A 14,197-nucleotide genomic window follows, 5' to 3' on the forward strand; every position below is an offset into this window, starting at 1 on the left:
TCTTCCCAGACCGGGGCACGAACCCGTGTCCCCTGCATCGGCAGGCGGACTCTCAACCACTGCGCCACCAGGGAAGCCCCCAAGAGAAGTTTTTTAGGCAAAGAGATACTCGAGTTTGCTTATACAGAGTGAGAAAAAGGGGTAGAGGGGTGGATGGGCACAGAAATTATTTACTCTAAAAAGCATATTGGCTGAAAGCAAAGGAATTGGAGCTGGGCCTGAGGTTTCCAATAACAACTATGGATAATGAGAGGAGATCTCAGCAAAGTAAAAGATCTGCCAAACAGAGGCAAACCTTAACCTTGACAGTGCCCCCTAAGCCAAATGTCTGCAAGCAATGAGGTATTATCAGGTATAAAGTGTAGGAGGGGGTGAATAATGAAGCATCAGTCTGGCTGGGGCAGAAGATTCTCATGGGAGAGGAGGTGAAAGCAAAGCAGATTTGGAGCAGATATGTTCTGGAAGTCTTCCGGAACAGACCGGGGGAGGGGAGGGTGGCTTCCTAGCCCTGCATGAGTCCTCCAAAACACCCACTCTCACTCCTTATCCCCGGCCTTGTCCAGCTCCTTGCATTTCCTGAAATGTATCTTGGATAATTAGCAATAATCTTGTAAATGTGTGTGTAGCATGAGATTAGATTTAGGATTCAGTCATCTCTGTATCTCTGCAGGCTCATGCTTGAGCCTGCATTTCCTGTTTCAGATGACAGGGACTGTGTTTTAATTTCTCAATATAATGCCTGGCACAGCCTTACCTGCAGAAAAGTGTGTTCACAGTGACTTTTGATGAGGCTCTTTAATTCTTCACTTTGCACGTATAGACACGGACTTAGAGACATGCAAGCTCCATCGGCCCGGAAGGGCCTTCTACAAACTAGCTTGTCAGTCTTCTCACTCCCGCCTCTTTTGCGGCATACACAGGGGTTTAATTCAATTCTATCTGATTTTTGTTTATTGAGAGGCTTTTATGTGCCAGACACTGAGAAGAAGCTGAATTGTGGGTAAGGAGACAGGGAGGGAGCAGGCTATAGCTCCGGCCTTCAAGATGTATCCACATGAAAGAAACTTCATGTCTGGGGTTACTGAATGAAACCCAGGTTAGGTGTTGGGATTACAATTCAGTCTGGGGATAATTTAACCCATCTCTTGGCTTTTTTGGGGTGGGGGGAGGAATGAGGCCTCCAGTTCCTTGTGTGTAATGATCCTATACCTCTATACTCTCCACACTGGGGACTCAGTCTTTAGATTCAGCTATCTAATAAGAGTACCTCAGAGGGAGAGAGAAAAAGTGTGGTTTGGGGGTCAGGTTATCTAGCTTCTCTCAGGCCGGAGCGCAGGCCGAAGCCCAAAAAGTAAGAGAAGAAAACAAGAGCAGTGCCTCCTCTGCTTCCCTCCCCAGCTATCTCCCCGCTGGGGACATGGCTACCTTCACTGTTTGCAGATTTCTTTCCCTCCCTGTGCTGGGCTAGGGCTAGAGCTGGAGCCAGAAGGAGCCCAGCCCTAGCTCCAGTTTGCCCAAATTTGTAGAGGTCACCTCACCTGTCTTTACAATTCCTTCCAACCCACTGACCTTAACAACTTCTAGAGCTCATTGGGAAGGCAGCATGGTGTGGAGGGGGGGTGGTTAATGATGTGGAAACCCCACTGGTCTTGGGATACCTTGGGTCCTAGTCCTGCGTCTGCCATCCATTGCTGTATAATCTTGGTCGAATCACTCCCTCAGCCTCTGTGGCCTCTTCTTATCCTTCAGGGCATGGCTTACATGTCACCAGCTCAGGGAGGCCCTCCCATCTAAACTGGCCCTCTCTGTCCTCCATATCGTTGCCCCCTCTGTTCGATTTCTTTATAGCACCACAATTTGTAATCACACACAGGTAGCACTGTATGTGTACATATACACGTATATGTAAGTATAGATAAATACATATATAATTATATTTGTTTGCTTATTTGGTTTGTTTCTCTGCTGGATTCTAGATTGTAGGCTCCAGGAATGAAGAGACTGTGTGTCTTTGATCCTTGCATTCTCAGAGCCTGGCACAGTGCCTGGCACAAAGGAGGACACAGAAAAGTAATTTAGTGAATGAATAAATGAATGAATGGCAGCTGACCCATGTGATCTCCCAGGTTCCTTCCAGCTGAAAAAGTTTATGAGGCTACGGTTTCCCGCCAAGAGGCCCATTCCAGGGCCTCTCTCAGAGTTCCCTGTTGGGGGAAGGTGGGAGGGTGTGGGGCCGAGCCCCGGACTCCAGCGATTTTATACCGGGATTAGCGCAGATCAGATGCCGGCTCCGGCCACGCCTCCCGACCGGCCAGCCGGGGGCGGGGCCAGGCCACCTTCAGCCGGGTGACATTCCAGGAGTGCACCAGGCCAGGGACGGCGAGTGGGCGGATGCGAACGCGAGCCAATGAAGGGGCGGGACCAGAACGCCCCCAGTCCCCCAGCTTGCGGGTGCAGGGGGCGTGGCCCCAACCCCTCCGGTTCTCCAAGTGGGGGCCTGGGCCGAGCCGTCGCGTAGCAACGCCCCGCCCCGCCCCCTGGGCGGCCTCGGGCGCCTGCCCCCAGCATGGCCTGGCAAGGCTGGCCTTCGTCGTGGCTGTGGGTCGCCAGCTGCGGGCTGCTGCTCCTGGTCCTTGTCCTGCTTGCGAGCCCCAGCAGCTGCCGAGCGCGGCGGACCCTCCGTAGCCTGTTCATGGCGCGTAGCAAGCGGCTGCTCTTCCGAATCGGGTTCGTGCCGGGCTCCGACGGGATGCGGGGCTCGGGAAAGCGGTCGCGCTGGAAAGGGGGACTGAAGAGGGGTGCTGGGGGAGGGTTTAGGGGTTCTGACGGGGCTAGGGCTAGGGGATCCAGGGCCAGAGAAGAGCGATCGGAGAGGCAGGCTGGAGAAGCCACTGATCTGGGGGGACTGAGGAAGAGAAGTTGGGGGTGGAAAATTGGGTTGGGCTGGGGAAAGCAGTTTGCGGCGGGGGTGGGGTGGGGAGCAGGCCAGGGTAGCCAGAGAAAGGGGGCGTTGAGAGGACATCTGGAGAAAAGAGCCAGATGAGGGGCTGGAGACAAGGGAGCTGGAAAAGAGAGCAGGTGCAGGAGCCCGGGCCCCCGCCACCCCCGCAAGCTCCTCCAGTGGGCAGGTGCTGGTGAGAAGGAATGTCTCAGACCTTCTAAGTCTCACGTGAAACCGCTAACTCCTTCCATGTGTCCCTGTCCCTCTCCCCATCGCTCAACTCCCTACCATTCAATGTAAGCTCTTCTGTCCCAAGAGAGAGTCCCAACTCTGTAGGTCGGTCTGTCCCTTTCCTTCAGTCCCCTCCCCCACCAATCCTGGCCCCTGTCATAAGCCTCAGGCTGTGAAATCCGACCGTAATCACTCAGCCTGACTTCTCGCTGGTTCACTGACCTCCAGTGACTTTTTCCTTTCTGACCACCCTCCACCCCCACCCCAGTCCTCATTCTTCCCTTCCACCTACTTCTGCTCCTTCCTGGGCCAAGCAAGGGTGGCGACCAGCCCTGTTCTGCCACAGAAACACTAAAAGGCAGGGAAGGAGCCACAAGAGGAAGGCTTCCTAGGGTCTCTATCCCCTTCCCATTACCAGCAGGGCCAGGGGGCAGGACCTCAGGCCCCAGTTGAAGCACGGTGATGTTGGGCCTGGGAACTATGGGAGCCCTGGCCCCAGGCCAGGCTCGGGGGAGGACCTAAGCGGGGAATTTCCTGAGTTTCAGAGAAGACATTGTACAATTCACCCCTCCTCCCCTGACCACCCCAGATATCCCAGAAGCTTCACCCCTAGGACTGTGCTCACACTCACTCTAAGACAAAGAGATATAAGGGCGTAGTGGGGGGAAAACTGGAAAAACATAGGGTGGGGGGGAATCTTGCACGTGTGCCTTTTGGGGCATTCGCATCTCTAATAGCCCAAACAGTGGTCACATTCTCAATGCTGCTCCAACTAAGTCACCACTGCTCTGCATTAAAATAATGAGATTTACAAATATTCAAATATCTGCATATTTAGGATTTAAAAGAATATTTCTCCTTACAAAATTTGTGGAAATTTTGTTGCTATATTTGGGGAGGGATTTTTAAATCTACTTCCAGCTTTCAAAATTGGTAACATTGAAATCACACAAATGGCCTGAGGAAGTGAAAACTAAGTTTCCACAAGAGACTGGAATCAGAAGTCCTGAGATCAAAATTCCCAAGGTCGCCACCTCAGGATCCTGAGGGTTTGGCTAGTCCTAGAACTTGAGGTGTGGGAGTTTCCAAATCCTCAAACTTGGAATTCTGAGAGCTTCTTTGGAATTCAGTATTCCGTGGGCTTTCCTGTGGCTGGATTTCAAGGTTGCCTTGGAATCAACTCCCCAAATTTGCAGAGCAGAAGGGCGTGCCTGGAATCAGAATCCCAGATCCTGCCCCTCCAGGGTCTGGGAAACAATCAGTCCAGTCCCTTGGGGGAGAAGCCGCTGGCTGCTGGGAGGGACAGGGGGTGTTAGCAGGAAACGGTCTGAGGGAAATGGGCAGGTGTCAGTGCTGTGAGGGTGCCTCCAGGAAGGATGGAGAGGGAGGGGGACAGGATGGGGCAGGACATGATGGGAGGGGCAGAGCACATGGGCACACTCCATCCTAAATGTGTGGCCGAGAGGACCACAAGTAGAAGATTCTGTTGGAGGCTGGAAAGTGGACAATGGAGATAGGAAGCAATGGCTGGGAGAGGAGTCGTTGTTGATGTTATCATTAATAACAATACTCACTGGTGTTTGACAGTGTTATTAAGGGCTTTCCTCAAACATAACCACCGTTGTCTTGGCATGGGGATAACGGGGCACAATGGAGGGTTGATTTGGGCTAACCTGAGGTAGACACACACATTTGGGGCTCTGCGGGGCCTGGGAGGCAGCGTGTAGTAGTTAAGCACAGAGCACGTGGGGACAGACAATCTGCTTTAGAATCCTAGCTTTTGTTCCTTAGTAGCCACGTGACCTTGGACTAATAACTCAGCCTCTCTGTGCCTCAGTTGTTTGCATCTGTAAACGGGCCTGGTGATAATGCCTATCTCACAGGGCTCCTGTGAGGATCAAATGAAATTCTACTGAGGGCCTGGCTTGTAGTAAGTGCTCAGGAAATGTTAGCAATTGCTCATTCTATAGCATGGGGGATGGGTGGGAGGGAGGATACATGGCGCTGGGCCATGGCTCCTTCTGGAGCTTCCTTTTTTTTTTTTTTTTAAATAGGCACCCAGATAGCTTTAATTGGGGAGGCTTGTCAACTTCTTTTTTTATTTTTTTTGGCCGCACCATGCGGCATGTGGGATCTTAGTTACTTGACCAGGGATCTAACCGGTGCCCCCTGCAGTGGAGGCATGGAGTCTTTTTTTTTCTTTTATAAATGTATTTACTATTTATTTTTGGCTGCGTTGGGTCTTCGTTGCTGTGCACGGGCTTTCTCTAGTTGCAGAGAGCTGGGGGCTACTCTTTGTTGTGGTGCACGGGCCTCTCATTGCAGTGGCTTCTCTTGTTGCAGAGCATGGGCTCCAGGGTGTGCGGGCTTCAGTAGTTGTGGCACACAGGCTCGGTAGTTGTGGCGCACGGGCTTAATTACTCCGCGGCATGTGGGATCTTCCTGGACCAGGGCTTGAACCCGTGTCTCCTGCATTGGCTGGCGGATTCTTAACCACTGCGCCGCCAGGGAAGCCCGAGGCACGGCGTCTTAACCACTGGACCACCGGGGAAGCCCCTCACTTTTTTTTTTTTTTTGGAGCTTCCTTACATGCTTCTACTCCTGTCTTCCAAGCCTGTCCTGCCCACGTACCCATCAGGAAATCCCACAACCCTTCATTCATTCAGTGACCCCCCTAACTGCCCTGGGTCGAGATTGTGGGATCACTGATATGAGCGGAGTCTGGTCGCCGTTCTCAAGGAGTCGGGGAGAGGAGCATGTGAACAGGCACCCTAACTGGCAGGAGGCAGGGCGTGACAGTTTCCCCCAGGAGGAACAGAGTGTGCTTGAGGAGGCTGGGATCCGGAGTGTGTGCTCCCCCTATGTGTGCCTCCTGCTTCATGCCTCAGTTTCCCTTTTTCCCCTTTGCCTTCTCAGTGGTAGTTGAGGAGGTTTGAGTAGAGAAAGGGCCCCTGAGCAGAGCCTGTCTGCAGGGGGTGGGGCGGGGAGGGGGGTGAATGGGGAATTAGGCTGGGAATGCCTTGAGAATGTCTGAGAAAGTGGAAAGCACTTGGCCTCTGTGGATGGACAGTCCTAGCTGACAAAACCTTCCCACCCTCCCTGACCAAGTGCTCTCTTCACTCCTAAGCATAGATGATCTTTCTTGAACCTCCTGACCCAAGTGAAACCAGCTGTCTCAGGACAAACCTTGCTTGCTCCACTTCTGAAAGAGGAAAGCCCTTCTCTGGGGCCAGTGAGGACCACTGGCTTGATTTCAAAGGGTGGCAAAGGTCCTGAGCTGAGGACTCTTGAGTGAATGACCTACCTGCTCGTGGCCCGAAGAAAGGCCACATAGAGGCAGTGGTCTGGGCCATCCACAGCACAGCCTGCAGGAAGGGAGCAGGGAGGGTCCTTCTCCTTTCTGCAGGCCTTGGGACCTTGGAGAGCTGCAGTGTCACCATCTACAGCGGCCCCTCGGCTGGATGGCTCCCAGTGCCCCCTTCCCCAGGCCACGTTGCCTACAGAGTGGAGTCCACACCCCTTACCCAAAGGGGCTCTCCCACATCCCCTCCGGACCCATCTCCCCCAAGCCCATCTTCCCCAGGCTCTGTGTTCTTGCTGTACTTCTGTCTGGGGCCTGCCAGGCCTTCCTCCCTACGTCAAATTTTGTTGCATCAAAGCTCATCTTCAAAATATATCCAAAATCGAGCACTTAACCCACCTCCACTGCTACCACCCTGGGCCAGCCTGTGGTCGCCTCTCACCTCATCTCCTAAATTGACAGCTCCCTTCAGCCTTTGTACCCCCAGCGCACTCTCAGCATAGCAACCAGGATGAAACTGTTAAGACTGAAGTCAGAAATGTGTCACTTCTCTGCTTAGATCCCTCCAGAATGGCTCAAAGGCCCTGAGTGGCCGCCGATCCCCAACCTCACTTGTTTTTGGTATGCTGTTCACCTTGCTCGTTGGGCTTCGGCCATACAGGCCACTTTGTTGTTCCTCAAACACTCTGAGACAGTCTGACCTCCAAGACCTCTCGCTGTCTTGTCTCACTAGAACTTTCTTCCCCCAGATGGCCACATGGCTGTGCCTCTCTTCCTTCAGGTCTCTGCTCAAATGTCGCCTTATTCGAGAGGCCTACCCTGACCACCCTGTGTAAAAATAGCAAGGCCCCCACGCCTGCGCTCTGTTACTCTACGCTGCTAGGTTATTCTCCGTAGTACATATCACCGCATGACATCCTGTATATCGACTTGCCTATTGTTTATTGGTTTTCTTTCCCAGGCTGAATATGAGCCACATGAAAGAAGAAACTTCTTTCACTGCTGTATCCCAGCTTCCAGAACAGTGCCCGGCACAGAGCTGGTGCTTGTTAAAGGGCTTTTTTTTAACATCTTTATTGGAGTAGAATTGCTTTACAATGGTGTGTTAGTTGCTGCTTTACGACAAAGTGAATCAGCTATACATATACATATATCCCATGTTAAAGGGCTTTTAAATGAATAAATAGCTTGGCCCAAGTCCCATCTCCTCTACAAAGCCTGCCCGGCCTCCCCAGTCAAAATTCATCTCCGCCTCCAGTGACCCCCGGCGCTGTCTTCCCTCCTAGAGCCTTCACTGCATATTCTTGCTAATTCTTGCATCAGGTGTTCAGAGGTGTGATTTCCCCACTGGACTCCCACAGGCCTAGCCCAGGGAGCAGGACTGAATCAAGAGGGCCTGGGATTAGGGTGAGGGAGGGAGCGGGGGCATGGGGAGGGGGCATCAAAAAGAACAGACTGAACCAAACAAACCCCAGGGGCCTTGTCTGGGCAGGTGGCCTGGGATTTCAGGCAAGGAGACAGAAATAGTCCAGGCGTCCTGCCCAGGACCAAGGTTCGGCAAAGAGGCCGTCAGCAATGCCTGTGTCTCTGGTTCTCCCCAAGAGCCCTCAGCAGCCACTCTCCCTACCCCCTGGGAAAGACGGTGACCCGGGATGGGTATGGAGACAATAGACACAGGCCCCGTGGTCTCCCGCTCAGGCCTGTGTCTTGACCTGACGCAGGCACTGCCCCTCTCCTGGTCATGGGGAAATGGTCCCCCTACCCCCCAAGGCCTGCTGGCAGCTTCCGGAAACTCTCCTTCTTGAGGGCCTTTTTAGCTCTCTCCTTATCTTCAGTTTCCTCAGTTCTGAGAAAGCACAGAGCAGCTAGTGGCTCGACTTGTTCCTGAGGGGCCTCAGAGCAGGCTGTGCTCCAGTAGGACTCTGTGTCCTGGTGGCTGTCCAGGTCCCTCAGCCCTCAGACAGGCATTTCCGGTTTGGTTTCATAAAGACTGCCTGTCACTGGTCAGATGCAAAGCCTGGGAAAACCTGGGTCCCGGGGGTGCAGGAGAGGAGAAGCCAAAAGCACCCCCCGACCAGAGAAGCCTCTCAGCCTGGGCTTGCTGTCCAGCTGGTAGAATCTGGGGCCAGGGCCTAGCTGGGACAGACAGCCCCCAGGCCTCTCTCAGAGCTGCCCAGGATGGCAAGACTGCTCAAGGGAGGAGGGGGAGAAGAAGGGCTTCATTGTGTGTTCTCCACAGCCAGCCAAAAGAAGGGGGTGGGGAGGGGCTGTGTCTCACTGCCCCAGCTGTCCCTGGTGGCCTCCCATGGGCTGGAGGTTCAGGCTCAGATACCAAAGACGCCACACTCTGGTTCAGCGAGGCAAGGAGTGAAAGGTATGGCTGTGGCCCTCACTGGGGCGACAGGGTGCTGTGTCCTGCAGCCCCAACCCGACCCGCGGGGAGGGCCCTCAGGCACCTTCCAGGCTGCCCCAGGCCTGCTGCCGCCACCCCAGCCCCGCCCTGCAGAGTGGTTTTTCTGTCTCCCAGTGGGTCCCAGAGGACCAATTAGGAAACTTTCTTTTCTTTTTGGTGAGGCCACAGTGGGTAGTTCCGGGCCCCAGAACTGCTGAATCAGAATCCAGGAGGGGCGGGGTGGGGGGCAGAGCCGGGGTAAGCAAAAGAGGAAAATGTCAGAATCTTTTTGTTTCACCAGCACTCCGAGATTGTTCGGATGCATTCGGGCACATTCTGACCCTGCTTGGGGACCCCCTGGCAGGGAGTTAGAATTCCACATCAGGCCCTGGGGAGGTCAATGTCATCTTGTAAGTGACGTGAACTTCCTGGACTCAGCTGCTCATTCAGAGAAAAGGAGCACTTGGGGGTTTTTGTTTGTTTGTTTTAATTTAGTTTAAATTTTTTATTTTTGGCTGCGTTGAGTCTTCGTTGCTGTGTGCAGACTTTCTCTATTTGCGGCGGGCAGGGGCTTCTCTTCGTTGCGGTGCATGGGCTTCTCATTGCGGTGGCTTATCTTGTTGCGGAGCACAGGCTCTAGGCGCATGGGCTTCAGTAGGTGTGGCACGCGGGCTCAGTAGTTGTGGCGCACGGGCTTCAGTTGTTGTGAGCACGGGCTTAGTTGCTCCGTTCCATGTGGGATCTTCCCGGACCAGGGCTCGAACCCTTGTCCCCTGCATTGGCAGGCAGATTCTTAACCACTGCGCCACCAGGGAAGCCCGAGCACTTGGTTTTACAGAGAGAGAAACTGAGGCTTGGAGAGTGAGTTCCTGCTTCTTGCCTCGGGCAACAGAAGAAAGGAAGCTGTGGGGCCGCCTTACAGGAGGCAGAGAAGGCCAGGTTCTTCCCAGGGTCTCATTCACTTCCACATTGTCCCATCTTTTTTTTTTTTTTTTTTTGCGGTACGAGGTCCTCTCACTGTTGTGGCCTCTCCCGTTGCGGAGCACAGGCTCAGCGGCCATGCGCTCACGGACCCAGCCGCTCCGCGGCATGTGGGATCTTCGCGGACCGGGGCACGAACCCGTGTCCCCTGCATCGGCAGGCGGACTCTCAACCACTGCGCCACCAGGGAAGCCCCCACATTGTCCCATCTTTTTTCCTAAATTCTCTTCTCCATCTGGCTCGTGATGCTCCCCACGGAGCCATCCACCCAGTCATAAGTCCAGGGTAGAGAATGGCAGAGCCTAGATTGAAAGGGGTCTTCTCCTGAGAGTTACGGGGGTCTCTGACCCTCTGTAGTCCTCGGGGAAACTGCTGCATATGTAAGGAGTTGGTCTGGGGAGAGAAGTCACAGCATTCAAAGGGGTCTGTGTCTCAAAGAGACTAAAACTAGTGCTCCAGGAGGTCCCAGAGGCCAGATCCTGGGCTGTGTGTCTGGAACACTGTAACCACCCTGACAGATCAGTTTTCCCAGCAAAGGCCCTCAGAGGAGCTGGGTCTGCCCCCGAATAGTTCAGGCCCACTCATCTCATCCTACCCTCTTATTTGGGGTTTGCAATGGTTAAGAGTGTGGACTCCGGGGTCAGGCTGCCTCAGGTGAATCTCTGCCGCTCTGTGATCTTCAGCAAATCCCTTCCCCCCCCTCTGGGCTCCATTGTCCTTGTCTGTAAAATGGAGGAAATAATGATACTTGCCTCAGGGTTGCTTGGAGGATGACAGGAAATAATTGATGGGAGGCACTTAGCTCACAGGTGGTATCTAGGAAAACTGTGGGCAAAGTCATTATTATTAAAGATGAGGCCAGTGGGCTCTGGAGAGATGCTCTAACCTGTATGGGCAGAGCCGGGACTATGGACCCATCTTCAGACCCCCTTTCCTCTGTCCTGCCGCATCTCTTCGACTTTAGAAGTTGGGATTGTGTGCCCCAGTGACACTGCCCCATCCATGCCCTTGGGTCTAGGTGAGCTGCATGGCAGGGCACGCTGCTCTGCCACGTGGGTGCATCTGGGAGAGGGGAGGGACTTGGAAGCAGGCGGGTGAGGAGGGGAGGGGAGAACAGGGGCAGAGGTAGCTGTAACTTGGGCCCTGGATGCTCCCACCGGCCCTCACAGGATCCACTGGCCTGGCACGGGGCCAGTCAGGTGGGATCACAGTGTTGACAATCCTTTTTCTGTGCCCGTCACTTTATTTTTTTTAAATAAATTTATTTATTTATTTATTTTGGCTGCACTGAGTCTTCATTGCTGCGTGCGGGCTTTCTCTAGTTGCGGCGAGCGGGGGCTACTCTTTGTTGTGGTGCGCGGGCTTCTCATTGCAGTGGCTTTTCTTGTTGCGGAGCACGGGCTCTAGGCACACGGGCTCAGTAGTTGTGGATCACAGGCTCTAGAGCACAGGCTCAGTAGTTGTGGTGCACGGGCTTAGTTGCTCCGCAGCATGTGGAATCTTCCCAGACCAAGGCTCGAACCCGTGTCCCCTGCATTGGCAGGCAGATTCTTAACCACTGTGCCACCAGGGAAGTCCTGTGCCCATCACTTTAATACCTGCACGCCTGGCCCTGCCCTGCCTTTCCTGGTCACTAAGCCAGCATTTTGTGGGTCCCAGTTCTGTGCTGGGCTAGTGCTGGGGGCAGCCATAGGGGTGCAGAGGAGCCACGAGGAGAAGGCTGGTGACTGCCTGCCCCCTGCACGGCGCTGATTAGGGCTCAGGGTAGAAGTTGACAAGGCCCAGCCACTGCAGGGCTCGCCTGCCCCTGGAGGCGCAGGGAGAGGCTGAGTGCCCCCGATGGAGCAGGGGAAGATCGCTTTCTGCTGGGACAATCGGGAGCCGGCTTTGAATCCAGCCCTGAAGGATGCTTAGGGTTCTAGTAAGTAGAAAGGCTGAGAACTCCCCGGGAGCCAGGCAGGACTGTACTTCTGAAATTTTAATGAGTTGTTTCAGGCATTCAGAAGAAGATAGATAGTATAACAATCCCCCCACCTCCCAGCTTAAGAAAGAAAATATTACAGATGCTGTGAAGCCCGTGCCCACCTCCCCACCCACCTCTCCCTGCCCCTGAGGAAGCCCTACTAATGTGCGTGTCGACTATCCCCTCAGCTGCCTTTATTCTTTTACTATTGATACATATGTCTCTGTCCCTAAACAACACCAATGATGGTCTTGCGTGCTTTGGCATTTTAGATAAATACCGTCAGGTTACCTGTTTTCTCTGTGGCATGTCTGCTTGAGCTCTGTGCGGGCTGAGGGCTGGTGCTCTAGATCATTCGCTTTCCTGGATGTATGGTTTTCCACGGTCTGAACAGGTCACCACTTATTTATCCACTGTGCCTTTGACAGACATTTAGGCGGGTCTGATTGTTCACTCTTGGGACAGGGGCCGTCCGGGAGGAGGGGCCAGAGACTTGCCTCCTCCCAGCCCACAGAGGGCTTGCCTGGGGGTTGGACACCCTCCCATCAGCAATGCGGAGCCACTGAAGGCTTTTGCGCAGGAGTAGGATGCAGTCAAAGGAGGTGCTTTAGGAACTTAAACGTTTGCCAGAAGTTTGCAGTTTGCTTCAGAGGCAGAGAGCTGGATGAAGGAGGCTTTCGGAAGGGCCTCACTGAGAGCTTCTAGGGCCTGTTCCCAGGGTTGAGCCCATGCGGGGCGGGGGGGTGGGGGTGGAAAGCGAAATTGAGAGGAATCCTGTCTGGGTCACCTACACTGGGGAAAGGGTTAAAGGGGTGCTCAAGTTGTGTAACTACGAGGATGACAGGGCCTTTCCTAGAAAGAGAGGCAGCAGGAGGAAGAGCTGACAAGCGTGGTTATGGACCCTGGTGATTGTGACATGGCCGAACGGCTGATGCAGGAGGAGACGGAGCTCAGGGACTCGAGAGACTCGTGAGAAATTCATTGTCAGGGAAGGACCAGGCCTGGAGAGAGTGGCCCAGGGCCACTAGGTCCTCAGGCCCCTCCCCCCGCTCTGCACCGATCCGGACCTCAGGCCCACAAGGGCCACCCCGGCCAGCACAGTTCTCGGGTCTGGCAACCATCCCCACCTTTCTCCACCTCCAACATCGCCTCTAGGCCGGACCCTTGTCATCTCCCCCACTGAGTGACTCGGTTCCCCTGCCACCTTCCACTCTGCTCCCTTTCACTGTACCTTCTGACAGCAACTGAGTGAGCTCTTCAAAAAGAAAGTCAGGGCTTCCCTGGTGGCGCAGTGGTTGAGAGTCCGCCTGCCGATGCAGGGGACACGGGTTCGCGCCCCGGTCCGCGAAGATCCCACATGCCGCGGAGCGGCTGGACCCGTGAGCCATGGCCTCCGAGCCTGCGCGTCCGGAGTCTGTGCTCCGCAAAGGGAGAGGCCACAGCTGTGAGAGGCCCGCGTACCGCAAAAAAAAAAAGGGAAGTCAGAACACATGCTTCCCCACTTTAAAACCCACCAGCAGTTTTCCACCTCCTCTCCGTGGCCTGGCGCCTGCACACCTTGCTGACCCCTTCTCTGGCTAGAGACTTCGAGGCCTCCTGGCAACTCCTAGAACGTGCCCTACTCGTGCCTGCCCCAGGGCGCTGGTGCTACGCCGCCCCAGACAGTCTGCACTGCTGTCTCCCTCATCTGTTTCCTGCTCAAGCGTCGCCCTCAGAGAAGGGGCCTTCCCCGACCACCCTGTCTGCAGTAAGACCATCTTCTTTCCCACGACAGTTAACGGCTTGCATGTCAAGTGTTTTGATTTCCGGTTTGGTGTCTGTTGGCTGCTCCTCTATGTTGGCAGGGTGCCATCTGTCTTGTTCTCTGCCGTCCGCACCCTGTCCAGCATGTGCAGTAAGTATCTGCTGGAGAAAGTCAGTGAAAGAGCAGGGCCTTGTTTACTGCAGCTTCCTAGTGCCCAGTCCCTGCGCTTGTTCATCTTCGCTGGAGCACAAAGCACATATAATAAGTATCCAATAAGGGAAGACAGGGAACATTTACCAGTCGCTCCCAGATGTGGACGGCCATGTTCTAGCAGCTATGAGGGGTGCCCGGCTGAATGTGGGAAGGAAACACCTTCCACCTGTCAGGCCCTGGAGAATGTTAACATTTGTCATCTTGTTGTATGTCAATGAATCTTCACACAGATGAGAAGCCTGATCTGTGAGACCATTGACTTGCCCAAGTTCTCAGACCAAGGATGGGCCAAGCCGTGACTGGAACCCAGACCTTTCTGTTGCCAGAGCCCCTGCACTTTCCATAAGCCTAAGTAGGAAGAAATGAAGTCAGGAACAGGACTCCGGCATGGATGCAGGGTGGTGTCTGGGCACAGAGGAAAGGGTGATTTT

The 14,197-nt window shown here is 54.3% G+C and overlaps 1 protein-coding gene across 2 annotated transcripts in view; it reads left to right on the top strand.

Annotated features, from left to right (window-relative positions):
* Nucleotides 1-2,566: 2,566 nt before the first annotated feature.
* The window catches only part of PNKD (PNKD metallo-beta-lactamase domain containing), a gene marked incomplete at its 5' end in the record, with an annotated part of 19,721 nt that continues 8,090 nt past the window's right edge, over nt 2,567-14,197 (top strand). For both annotated transcript variants that reach the window (XR_013828662.1, XM_079923913.1), the window contains one exon: nt 2,567-2,727. Coding sequence is in view for 1 of the 2 variants with exons in the window: in XM_079923913.1 (XP_079780039.1) it covers nt 2,567-2,727 (161 nt within the window). The remainder of the gene's footprint in view (nt 2,728-14,197) is intronic.

Source organism: Stenella coeruleoalba (assembly GCF_951394435.1).
Source record: "Stenella coeruleoalba genome assembly, chromosome: 6".
Taxonomy (NCBI): Eukaryota; Metazoa; Chordata; class Mammalia; order Artiodactyla; family Delphinidae; genus Stenella; species Stenella coeruleoalba.